Source organism: Balaenoptera ricei, chromosome 11 (assembly GCF_028023285.1).
Source record: "Balaenoptera ricei isolate mBalRic1 chromosome 11, mBalRic1.hap2, whole genome shotgun sequence".
NCBI classification, from domain to species: domain Eukaryota; kingdom Metazoa; phylum Chordata; class Mammalia; order Artiodactyla; family Balaenopteridae; genus Balaenoptera; species Balaenoptera ricei.
Window position 1 is genome coordinate 66,789,597 of NC_082649.1, and position 12,941 is coordinate 66,802,537.

Here is a 12,941-nt window from a genome sequence, read left to right on the forward strand (position 1 = left end):
AAAGAGCTCCCAGAGAACCAACTAGTTGGTTGGCATCACCTGATCTTTTTTTTTTTTTTTACATAAAATCTCAAATATCTGTTTGAAATATGTTTTCTAAAATAGAGAAAATTGTATAGTAAATCCCTATGTACCTATCACCTGGCTTGAACAATGAACAGCTCATGGACAATCTTACTTTGTGTATATTTTTCCACTTTGGCCCCTTTGGAAGCAAATCCATGAAATCATAGCATTTCAACCTTAGCCTAAGTGGCTGTCAGAGCAGAGTGCTATTCTGAGGGCTTCCTGAAACACCAAGATAGACCCAGGCCCTGCTTTCCAGGTGAGGTTTAGGCTGTTGCCTCCTTCAGCTTTCAGACACCATAATTTTCAAAATTTGGCCTCAGCTACTGCTGCCACTCCCAGGCTTGCTAAGCTTCTGGATTCTTTTGAGGGAATTTGGGCTGCTAACAATCCTTGAAAAGTACTCCTGAAGCTGGGTGGATGCCTTAGGTTTTGGCAAATTAAAGTGCCACTTGGCCAAATTCAGAGCCCTTGTAAATCATGTTCTGCCCCAAGGGTCTTGCCATCCCTATATGGACGATCTGGGTAGGGGTGTTTGACATGGATGGTGATGTCCCTTTGTGACGTCAGACCGTTGCTGCCAGGGCCACCTTCCCTTTTTTGCCCTTTCCTGGTTAAAAACCCACTAAGGAGGGAATGGAGGAGCAGGAGTTGAAGCTGCCCCATTTTGCCCTGGGTCTGCTTCTAAGGGACCTGTCCCCTGTTGTCTCAGATCTCAGAGGGCAGAGGCGTCTCTATCAGAGCACTCTGCAAAGCCCCCTTCCAAACATTCCCATTTTATATTAACCACAGCCATACCAAATGAGTAGAGCAAGTTTGTCCTAATTTTCCCCAGTGATAAAATGGCCCAAGGTTCACAGCTGGCACGTGGTAGACTTGGGGCTAAGCCCAAGTGTTAGGACTCAAATCCCATGTTCTTGCCATAGGCCAGCAGTTCTGAGTGTGATCCCAGACCAGCAACCTCAGTATTATCTGGAAACTTGTTAAAAATGCAGATCTTGGGCCCTATTCCAGACCTAGTGACTAAGAAGCTCTGGGGGGGTGGCTCCCAGTAATGTTTTAACAAGCTCTTCAGGGGATCGTCGGAATCACATCTAGAATTATAAGACAAACAACAAACAGCCCCCCACCGCCAGCTGCACCCAAACTGCACTGCCAACCTCTGACCAAGGCCTCCTTCCAAGGGATTGAGACCTTGAGGCCCTTGCTGTCACCGCTGCTGCCCCAACATGCAGATCCAGTCTGATTCCCACCTGACCCAAAACCCTGCTCCTCAGTGCCAGAAGAGGAAGAGGAATGAGCCTGTCCAGAACCCAGGTGTAATAGTTTGGAAGCAGAATCCCATCTGGCTTTCAAACAAGCACAGAACAGCAGCTTCAGACTTTCACTGCTGGAACAGCTCAGTTCTTGGGCACAGTGTCCAAGTTGGGTACTTTACATCTTTGACTCCGGCTCTGGAGAGTAAACCTGGTTTGCTTATGTTCAAGAGGTCTTCCCTGTCCTGGCTCCAGATTCTTCACCAGGTTTACTTTGTAAGCCATTAAATGAGGTGGCTGTGCCCCACCTTAGCAATGATCTTAGGCTCTGCTGGCCGGGAGTGCAGGCCACTTTGCAAGGGCATGTGGGAGGTATTTACCCGCAATGGGTAGGACCTAGAGGGAACTTCAAGTTCATTTCCTTGGATGGACATTAAGCTAAGGCCTGTACTATTTCCCAAGAAGCCCCCCTCTCTTTTCCTGCCTCAGCTTCAGATGACGAGTCTGTGGGTTGGATTTACTGGGGGAGTGATTTCGGCAGGGTTCCAGCCCTGGTCTGGTCGGCCCACCGGTTGACTGGAGCGTGCCGCGCTGGAGGCCCTGGGCTGCGTGGGGCGGGAGCCATCTCGGCTCGTCCCGGGTCCGCCCGTCCGGCAGGGGGCGCCCGGCGTCCGGGCCGCCCGCTCCTGCCCTTCTACCCTGTCCCTGCCGGGATCCGGAGTCGCGGGGGCGGGCGGGAGCGAGATGGCGGCCGCCAGGAGACTCATGGCGCTGGCCGCCGGCGTCTCTCCGCGCCTGCGGCCGCTGGCTCCCTACATCCCCGGGCGACAGGGACGCCCGCGCGGCCTCTCGACAGGCTGCATCCACCCTGATAGCACGAAGGCGGCCGCCGAGGCTGAGGCGGGGGCGGCCCCCGACGGGGCTGGGGAAGGCGACGGGAGCATGGTGAACGGTGAGGGCAGGGGCAGCCAGGCTGCGACGCCCTTGACTTCGGGGGATGACAGAGCTAGAGGCGCGGGCTGGGGTCGGGTCCTCTCTTGTATGGCTGAGACCGCCATTCAGTGGCGGGCCGGAGCCCTGCTGTTGTAAAGCTCAGTGTGGCTCAGGCCCAAATGGTCTACAAGCGCGGAGGTTCTGGGACTGGAGCGATTGCACCTGGCAACAATAGCTGATAGGGGCGTACCCAAGGGAGTTGGGGAAAACAGGTAAACGTCCCGTTCCTGCCACGTCGGTGGTCAATGGTTAGAGCATCAAGGTTAAGCACATCCTCGCTGTTGTGAGAAAGGCAAAGAGCTCAAAATACACCTGAGACTTCAGAATCTCGAATAGAGACAGAATGATTGCTCTAGTGGACCCCAGCGCGGTACCTCCTGAATGGTGCAGGAAATGAAATTGGTAAGAGCATCCCTGCCCATCAAGGATGGACAGAGAGAGCCAGCCTCTGTCCTGTAGAGCTGGAGGGGGTACCAGTGCACGTCTGCTGTTACATGTGTGTCTAGTGGGCTACTTAAAGTTGGGTCCTTCTGTGGGATGGAACGCCTTTGAGTCTCCTTACATACTGTTTCTCGACTACTCGATTCTCAGTTGCTTTACAAGTTAACATTTAGAGGGAGACAGGGCCAGGCAGAATCCTCCCTCTTGGCGAGTTGACACAGGAGTCTGCTCCAAGGAAATAGCCTCAACCCAGGCAGCAGAGTTACAGCAGAACTCCTGGAGGAGCTTTTTCAAAATACAGACTTCCCTAACATCATTGCCATTCTCAAGTGCCCTGTGGGGATCAGGGTGGGCAGTGCTGTGATGAAGCTCCCCAGGTGACTTATGATTGATGCATGCAGGTGCACAGGTGCATATATGTACCCCCTACAAAATTACTTTTTGGAGCTGAATTATAATGCCAGAGACTGGGGGTGGAGAATGAAAAGGCTTCCCATCCTTTCTGCTGGTCTCTGACTGCATTTCTTGAAGGTCCACTCTGGTGCTTTGGGGCTCTTCCTTTAGTTTTCAGCCACTCTCAGCAGGCTTCTTCATGGTCTAAGTCCTGTGTTTGGCACAAGCTGCTTCTAGGTGGACATCTCACCCATTTGTGCTCTGGGATTGATCCAAAGTGCAAGTAAAAAATAGTAAGTTACCTCTTACGGTGTTTGATGCATCCTGCCTCCACTTGGTTCACTGCCGTGAACTCCCGGGAGGAATAGCTCATGCCCGTGTCTAAGCTAAGGAGGTCTCTAATCAGTGTCCCTACACATAATCTGGCTCTGGGGAGGCCTTTTGCACGGTGTTGAGGTAGAGTTGAGAACTGGGGCCTGGTATTCAGACTCCGCGGCCAATCCTCCCTGTTGTGTGTCTGTTATTTTAGGAGGGGCCTTGCATTGTCTTGATCTCCACTGTGTGTGTGTGGTTGATTTTGTTTTTTGTTTAGTGCGTTCTTTCAGACATCAGATTGGGGGGGTTGTTGTCATGTAGGCTTCTGTAGCTGATGTGTTAAGTCGGGAGCTTGGGTGGGGAAGAGGATCCTGGCTGGTTCCCCTCTGTGGTGTGGGGGGCGTTGGCCCTTCTATTTCAGGAGATGATCGTGCATAGACTCTAGCCCCACTGTCCCCTGTAAACCCTGAAGTCATCCTCCCTCCTTCTTAAGATGCTCCTGGGTGGTTTGGGATCATGAGCCAACATCCTCAGTATCCAGTCCAGGGTTGTCCTGATAACACACCCCATGGAGTTTTTAGAAGAAAAAGCACAGCTATAATGCTTTTGTTCTTATTCTCTTAGCTTCTAGGGACCTATTAAAAGAGTTTCCACAGCCCAAAAATCTTCTCAACAGTGTGATTGGAAGAGCCCTTGGCATCTCACATGCAAAAGACAAATTGGTCTACGTGCACACAAATGGACCAAAGAAAAAGGTAACTCTGCTGGTGGCAAGGAGACATGTTGGTCTGATTCTCAGGAAGGAGACTGGCTGCTCTTTTTCTCTCAGATTTCTTGTCAGGGAGGCCATAGAGTGGGTTTTCTGAATTGAGAATGGTTAGCAGAGAATCTCAGAGCAAAGCTAAGTCTGGAGAAGAGCCTGGTTTAGGGAAGGGGAACACGGGCAAGTGAAGTGAGACATTCTCATCTTGTGTAAGACAGGCCTCTGTACTGGGCCCTGGATTTGGTCCCTTCCAACTAACTGGAACTGTAGAGGGTTAGAATTGATGATAATTCCTGCTCCCAGAGTCTTGTAGGTCCTGGGACCCACAGGGAGCATGCAGGCAAACCATTCTGAATGAAAATTTTTAAGGATAAAGATGGGTCCCACCTTGCCCTCTGGCTAGAACATGGCACTTTGAAGAAGCAAAACAGCTTGAGGTGGGACAGTGGCTTGAGGGTGGGGGAGTCTGAGCCTTCCAAGGAGTTAATGATGGGGTTGGGGTTCTGTCTTGCACTCAGCCCTGCTGCCATGAGGTCTACAGCTTTGCTGTTGATTCTCCATGTGGTTTGTTATATCTTTGTAGTCTAGAGAGGCAAGAGTCCTGATTCTCTCTTCTCTTCTTCAGAAAGTCACCCTCCACATAAAGTGGCCCAAGAGCGTGGAGGTAGAAGGCTATGGCAGCAAGAAGATCGACGCTGAGAGGCAGGCTGCAGCTGCGGCCTGCCAGCTGTTCAAGGTGACCCTCCCGTAGTGAAAACGATGCAGACCTCCCTCCTGAGAACTCCTTGAAGTGACGGTCTTTCTGGTGTCAGCTGCACCTAGGTTTAGGTTGGCAGGGTGTTCAACCACTCACCTGTCCTAGGCCCTTCCCACCTTGTGGTTCCTTTTTTGTTTCAGCCAGTGACGGAATAGATTAATATTATTTTCTTGCCACTGTAGTTATCTACTTTTTGTGGTTTCAAAAACCACAGAGAAGAACTCCTTTATGGAGAACACTCCCTCTGTACAGCACCATGGTGAGACTTCTATTTTGGTTTCTGTTTTTCTTTCCCTGTTATTTCATGTATTTAGGTTTTTCCTTGTAGCCACATAGTCCTCTCTTACTTACAGTGGAAGAATAATAGTCACTTCTCTCACTTCCCAGTGGTGGGACATGGGTTGCTTTCAGTTTTTGGTTGCGCAGCATTTCCTAGACCTTCATTGTTGCTCCCAGCCTTTCTTTCCATCCCTAATTGGCTCCCTTCATGGCTGTGCCAACCTTGAATCTTCCTCACATTCCTAGGTCTTTGCTCTTGACAAGGACAAAGCTGTATTCCTTCAGCTTCTCTCCTGCTCATGGTCTGCAGACCTTCATTGTCACTGCTTCTCCTGGGTCTGAGGAGGCAAGGTCCCTCTTCCTATCCTGGGCTCCCACACGACCCTTCTCTTTTCTCTGTCCTCTCTGTCTCTCTTCTCCATCTTGTCTCCCACGCTTTTATTTAATTTTCAGGTCTTTCCTCATCTGATTCTTTTCTGTAAGCATCAAAAATTCTTCAGTGTTGGGGAATTCCCTGGCAGTCCAGTGGTTAGGATGCCACACTTTCACTGCCGAGGGCACGGGTTCGATCCCTGGTTGGGGAACTAGGGTGCCGCAAGCGGCGCAGCACAGCCAAAAAAAATTCTTCAGTGTTCTAATCCCTTCCCCAGGCCCTGCTTCCCTGCACACGGCTCTCCGTGCTTGTGGTTTGCATTCTTTCCACTCCAGCATCATAGCCCATGCCGTGGTTGCTGGTTCCCTTCACATCCTCATAGCGCCTGGTGATTGTTGGCTGACTGGGGCAGCTTTGCCAGGCTCACTAGCCTCTCCTCAGTCCTTGCTCTGCTTGAATGGTCTGTGGCTTTGGCACTGCTGGGCATCTTTTCCTCAGCCCCTGGGTTACACCTGCTTTCCTTGTCTCTGGGTCACTCCAGGCTCCTCTTCCTCTCCCACTCTCTATAAACATCTCCTTTTTCTGTACTCCTTCTGCCTGGGGAAATCTTCTCTCTCAGAAATTCAACCATCCTTTCTGTGTTTAATGTCTTGGAAATCGCCGTCTCCCTTAGAGCACCTCTACCTCAGGGGTTCTCAATTTGGGGGGGATTTTGCCCCCCAGGGGACATTTGGTAACGTCTAGAGACATTTTTGGCGGCCACAAGGAGAAGAGTGCTACCTGCTATGACGCCAGGGATGCTGCTAAACGCCCCACAGTGCACAGGCCAGCCCCTCACACAAAGAATTACCTGGTCCAAAATGTCTCTAGTGCCAAGGGTGAGGATGCTTTTCTGCCTGGATGTAGAAGGCACTTTAAACCGAGACCATGTGAGCAAGTTGTCATCACATTCCTCCCCAGCCCGTTCTCTGTTCACTATCTATGCTCATAGCCTTTTTTGTTTGTATGTTTGTTTAATTGTGGTAAAATACACAAAATATAAAATTTACCATCTTAGCCACTTTTAAGTGTACAGTTCAATAGTATTAAGTGCAGCCACGTTGTTGAGCACCCAGTCTCTCGAACTTCTTCATCTTGGAAAACTGAATCTCTATACCCAGTAAGCAACTCCCCATCCTCCCTTCCCCCCCAGCCCCTGGCAGCCACCATTCTGCTTTCTGTTTCTGCGAATTTGACTACTCGTCACATAAGTGAAATCACACAGTGTTTGTCCTTTTGTGACTGGTTTATGTCACTTAGCATAATGTCCTCAAGGTTCATTCATGTTGTAGCAAGTGTCAGAGTTTCTCTCTTTGTAAAGGCCGATAATATTCAATTGTATGTATGTATCACATTTTGTTTATCCATTCATCCATTGATGGACTCTTGGGTCCACTTTTTGGCCATTGTGAAATAAGGCTGCAGTGAACAAATATCTCTTCAAGACCCTGCTTTTAATCCCCAGAATTGGAATTGCTAGATCATATGGTAATTCTATTCTTAATTTTTTGAGGAACTGCCACACTGTTTCCATAGTGTACTATTATACATTCCCACCAACAGTGCACAAGTGTTCTAATTTCTCCACAGCCTCACTAACGCTTGTTGTTTTCTTTCATTTTATTTATTTATTTTATAGTAGTCATCCTAATGGGTATGAGGTCGTATCTCACTGTGGTTTTTTTTTAGTTTTTTTTAAATTTTTAAAATTTTTTTAATTTTTTAAATTTTTTTAATTTTTGGCTGTGTTGGGTCTTCGTTTCTGTGCAAGGGCTTTCTCTAGTTGCGGCGAGCGGGGGCCACTCTTCATCGCGGTGCGCGGGCCTCTCACTATCGTGGCCTCTCTTGTTGCGGAGCACAGGCTCCAGACGCGCAGGCTCAGTAGTTGTGGCTCACGGGCCTAGTTGCTCTGCGGCATGTGGGATCTTCCCAGACCAGGGCTCGAACCCGTGTCCCCTGCATTGGCAGGCAGATTCTCAACCACTGCGCCACCAGGGAAGCCCTCACTGTGGTTTTGATTTGCAGTTCCCTAATGATTAGAGATGTTGAGCATCTTTTCTTGTGCTTATTGGCCATTTATGTATCTTCTTTGTAGAAATGTCTGTTTAAGTCCTTTGCCCAATTTTTAGTCAGATCGTTTTGTTGTTGAGTTATGGGAGTTCTGTATATATTCTGGAGTGTATAGCCCATTCATTCCCAATATTTGTACTCAAATTTGTTCAGCTTTTTTCCTCCCAAACTAGGTGTGTTTGTTAAGCATTGCCCTCAGGCTTGGTGTGAGGTGCTGGCAGCACAGAGGTGACTGAGGGTGCTCTTGGGGCAGCCACAGCCCAGAGAGGAAGCACCCACATGAGGGGAGAGGTGCACCTCAGCCTCCTGAATAAAGCAGGCTATTCTTGAAGAGTGAGTAGACGTTTTCCAGGGACAGGGATGGAGAGGGCACTCCAGATAGAGGGCGCAGAGGCATGGGACCTGGGTGCATGCGAGCAACTAGAGGATTGTGAACGTGGGGCTGAGTGCTTGGCGATGGTGCGAACAGGTGGGCAGGAGCCAGAACACCAAGCCCTTAGGTATCTCAGGTAGGAGTCTTGATTGATCCTGTGGATGCTAGGTCTGCTGACCGGTGGTAATTGGTGGAATGACACAGCTGAGTTTGCCTTTAGGAATAGTCCCTAATAGCAGTGGGGTCAGGCAAGACCAGAGTTGGGGGCACAGGATAGGTGAGAATGCCAGTAGCAGCAGTGCAGGAGTTTTCTTCTGGGGTTATTAAAGAGCTGGAAAAGACAGTGACTCGTCAGATGGAGGAGGGAGGAAGAGCGGGTTGGTGGGGAAGCATGAGCCAGCATGGGGAGCCCTGGAAGGGAAGCGGGTTGGGTGGGTGTTCATCATCAGGAACATCTCATGGCCTTGTTGGGGGGGGGTGTGAGTGGGAGGCAGGGAGGTAAAGCATGCTGGCGTCCTGGGGAAGGCCAAGGGGGAGTGTGCTCTATGTGTTTTCTGTATAATCAGATCGTCCTTGTAAGCAGGCGGTGATGTGACGCAGAAGCACGGAGGCTGAGCCTTGGGCCAGGCACCCGTACTGCCCTGCCCTGAGTGGCTGTGCTTTCATGCATGTGGATGTGTGTGGCGTGCCCTTTTCACATTCTCTGTCACAGAATCCTACTGTTCTCATGCATCTGTTCTTCCACACAGATTTGACAGTCAATTTGTCAAGTGCCCAGAAAGTCTATCCAGACTTTGATTGGAGTTATGTTACACGGGTTAATTTAGGAGGCTTTTGTCTCTTTACACAAAAAAGTTTCATCATCAGGAACTCCCATATTTTGTGTTCTTTTACCAAGTTTTATACTTTAAAAAAATATGTAAATCTATTCCTTCAAGTTCATTTTAGGTAGGCTATGGTTATTGTTGCTGTTGTGAATAGAATTTTCCTGATTACATTTTATTGTTTTTTTAGATTTTTTTGATGTGGACCGTTTTAAAGTCTTTATTGAATTTGTTACAATATTGCTTCTGTTTTATGTTTTGGTTTTTTGGCTGCGAGGCATGTGGGATCTTAGCTCCCCGACCTGGGATCAAACCCGCATGCCCTGCATTGGAAGGTGAAGTCTTAACCACTGGACTGCCAGGGAAGTCCCTTCCTGATTACTTTTTTTTTTTTTAACATCTTTATTAGAGTATAATTGCTTTACAATGTTGTGTTAGTTTCTGCTCTATAACAAAGTGAATCAGCTATATGTATACATATATCCCCGTATCTCCTCCCTCTTGCGTCTCCCTCCCACCCTCCCTATCCCACCACTCTAGGTGGACACAAAGCACCGAGCTGATCTCCCTGTGCTATGTGGCTGCTTCCCACTAGCTACCTGATTACATTTTAAATTACAGTTGGTTCTTTCAGAAATCTGAGGAGAGAGTTGTTGTTGTTGTTTTTTAAAGATTTAATTTTATTTATTTTTGGCTGCGTTGAGTCTTCGTTGCTGCGCACGGGCTTTCTCTAGTTGCAGCGAGCGGGGGCTACTCTTTGTTGCAGTGCATGGGCTTCTCCTTACGGTGGCTTCTCGTTGCGGAGCACGGGCTCTAGGTGTGCAGGCTTCAGTAGTTGTAGCACATGGGCTCAGTAGTTGTGGCTCTTGGGCTCTAGAGTGCCGGCTCAGTAGTTGTGGTTCATGGGCTTATTTGCTCCGCGGCATATAGGATCTTCCCAGACCAGGGATCGAACCCATGTCCCCTGCATTGGCAGGCGGATTCTTAACCACTGAGCCACCAGGGAAGTTCCCGAGGAGAGAGTTTTAAGAAGTGAGTGGTCACTCCTCGGCTTGTCACGAGTCAGGTGGGGCTGAAGCCGCACTGTGGAGCAGTGCCTGGATTCTGGCACCTGCCGTCCACTGTCACATGGCTGTAATGTCTGAAACCCTCTTGATGTGCCTGGCTCACCCGTGTTGTCTTTACCACTCCCAACTTGAATTTCTTGACCTTGTGCTCTATTCACATGCTACTCCTGTTCTTCTAGCTTCTTGCTTATTTTTTTGTTCTTTAGACTCTGTTTTTCTGCATTTTTCTTCTGCCTCTTAGATTTTGAGCTTCTTGAGGGCAGAGACCAGGTCTCATCTCTCCTGATGGTGCCCAGGGTGGCAAGCATGTTGCTTTGTACATGCTAGAGACTCGGCAAATGTCTTACTTGATTTTCTCTAGAAAAGAGTGAAACTGTAATATATTTTAAAATAATATTTTTGTATAACTGGCTTTAAAAACGTTTGGTGTTATTTCTAGAGTATGTTCCCAGCATAGGATTCTTGTGTCAGAGGTATATCTGTTTTATGGTGTAGACGACATATTTCCTAATTGCTACACTCACTGAAGCTTTCTAGATCACTTTGTGAATGCATCTGCTTCCCGTTGCCCTGTGGGGTTTTTGTGGGGTTTTTCTTTGTTTTGTTTTGTTTCTTTGGTCTTTTGTCTTAATAGCTGTAAGAATTTACCTTGTCATTTTCATCTGTTAAAGCTAGACATGTTAAGTGCTCTCTCTGTGCCCAGTTCTGGACTAGGGCCTGAGGTGAGTAGACAGGTGAAAAAGCATGGCTCCCACACATGAGGGACTTACGGTGTAACTGGGCAGGTTCCGAGCAGCCTGAGGTGTGAGGGTGGTATGGGCCCTCACAACGCCCCTTTTTTCCCCAGGGCTGGGGTCTGCTGGGTCCCCGGAATGAGCTGTTTGATGCAGCCAAATACCGCGTGCTAGCCGATCGCTTTGGCTCTCCGGCTGACAGCTGGTGGCGCCCAGAACCCACCATGCCACCTACTTCCTGGCGGCAGCTGAATCCTGAGAGCATCCGGCCAGGGGGACCTGGGGGCCTATCCCGCTCCTTGGGCCGGGAGGAAGAGGAGGATGAGGAGGAAGAGCTAGAAGAGGGGACCATTGATGTCACTGAATTTCTGTCTATGACCCAGCAGGACTCCCATACCCCACTCAGGGATTCGAGGTACAGCCAGGGGCAGGGAATGCAGGGGAAGCTGGCTGCACCTTGACATGGGGTGGGGGGTGTTCCCAGGGAGTCTTCTCTGAGATGGGAGGGTCCCTGCCCCACATCTCAGTCCGTGTCTCTGTTATTCATTGGTACATCTACCTGTTCTTGGGGAAAGCCATTTGTGGCCATGTACTGTATGGCTGGGCTTTTGCGAAACAGCAGCACGGACCCTCCCTCCAGCTCACACTGGGGTCCTTCAGAGGCCCAGTAACTACTCTGCCTGCCCCCTGCCCCTACCCTCCTATCTGTTGGGGGGAACTGAGGGAGCGCCAGGTGTGCTTTGTGTCTGTGAGAGGATCACAGGCCAAGTGGAAATGCCCCAGCCTCCTGGCTGCCTACTGCAACTATGCAATATCCTAGCCCCTGGGTCTCAGAGCAGGTGAAATTGGCCCAGGAAGAGAGAGTGCTTTTTCACCTAAACTTTCGGTCCTCCCAGGGGGGGTTCCTTTGAAATGACAGATGACGACAGTGCTATTAGGGCTCTGACCCAGTTTCCACTTCCCAAGAACCTTCTGGCCAAGGTGATTCAGATAGCGACATCGTCCTCCACAGCCAAGGTGAGCTGGGTCTCCTATAAGTGTGTGTGACTGGGGAGCTGGCTTGGTCACGTCTGGTTTTCCTCCAGACCAGGTGGGAGGGAGACTACAGGTATACGGGAGGGCCGAAGATGCCCATTCTCCAAGCCCAGCCTGGGCCAGCTGGGGGAACTCCAGGTCCTTGGAGGGTTGAAGCAGCAGGGACAGATTGGAAGTCAGAACACTGGAGCACAGGGAGGGGGCTGGGGACTGTAGGAGTGGAAGACCTATATCTGTTCAAGGGTTGCGGGCAGGAAAGGAGGGTTTGGGGAGGGGGTGGCTGACTTGCTGAGGTTTTCATCTTTGTTGTCAAGCTGAGGGGCTTTGGTTAAGCAGAGCTTCTCTCCAGGCGCAAGGCCTTTTTGATCCCCCAGGATGTGCTTGGTTTTTAGCTTATGTTGACAGCTTCAACCCGCAGCTACCATCACACCTGTTTGCTTTGAAAGTGCTGAGAGGACAGTGGGCTAGGAGGCAGGTAGTGGCGTTGCCCAGATGCCGTTTCCTGCTGTGAAATCGTGGTACCACAGGAGAAGCAAGGCCAGGATCCTGGAGCTGCAGCCCCACAGGGCTGGCTTCTGCCTGTCCAGTGGCACTTCGTTTGTGGCTGATGCTTGGTACCTGCTCAGATGGGGGTTAAATCCATCTCTGCGTTCCTCGGCATTCTGAGAACTCCTGGATGTTTTCATTCCCTGCTTTTTTGTAACCATCTCTCTTGCCCTTTGTGTAGAACCTCATGCAGTTCCATACTGTGGGCACCAAGACCAAGCTGTCCACCCTCACCCTACTCTGGCCCTGTCCCATGACCTTTGTCGCCAAAGGGCGTCGCAAAGCAGAGGCAGAGAATAAGGCGGCAGCCCTGGCTTGTAGGAAACTGAAGGTGAGTGCATGATCCCTGGTGTGATGCATGAGATGTCTTGGAGCTCCCTGCTACCCTTGGCAAATGGTCCACTTTTCCAGGAAATGAAATCTACCACTGCCAGGCTTTTGGCCTGGGCACATAAGTATCTGGTATCCCAGCCTTGCTTGTCAGGGTGTGGGGTGCTGTTTCCAGGGCTTCTGCACAGTCCCTGTGGAGGTGCTTTGCCTGTGAGCTCAGCCGTTTCAGCACTGTTGGCTGGAACCTGGGTGAAGCCAGGAGGAGACCTGCTCATCATTCTGAATGG

The 12,941-nt window shown here is 50.0% G+C and overlaps 1 protein-coding gene across 6 annotated transcripts in view; it reads left to right on the plus strand.

Moving 5' to 3' along the window:
* DHX30 (DExH-box helicase 30) overlaps positions 1-12,941 on the plus strand; it is a 31,065-nt gene that overhangs the window by 11,638 nt on the left and 6,486 nt on the right. For 5 of the 6 annotated variants that reach the window (XM_059939517.1, XM_059939522.1, XM_059939520.1 and 2 more), the window contains 5 exons: positions 4,089-4,219; positions 4,853-4,963; positions 10,857-11,158; positions 11,640-11,760; positions 12,506-12,655. In XM_059939517.1, the coding sequence (XP_059795500.1) occupies positions 4,089-4,219; positions 4,853-4,963; positions 10,857-11,158; positions 11,640-11,760; positions 12,506-12,655 (815 nt within the window). Of the gene's footprint in view, positions 1-2,033; positions 2,275-4,088; positions 4,220-4,852; positions 4,964-10,856; positions 11,159-11,639; positions 11,761-12,505; positions 12,656-12,941 lie in introns of those variants that run through there. The other variant, XM_059939516.1, reaches the window with a different exon arrangement.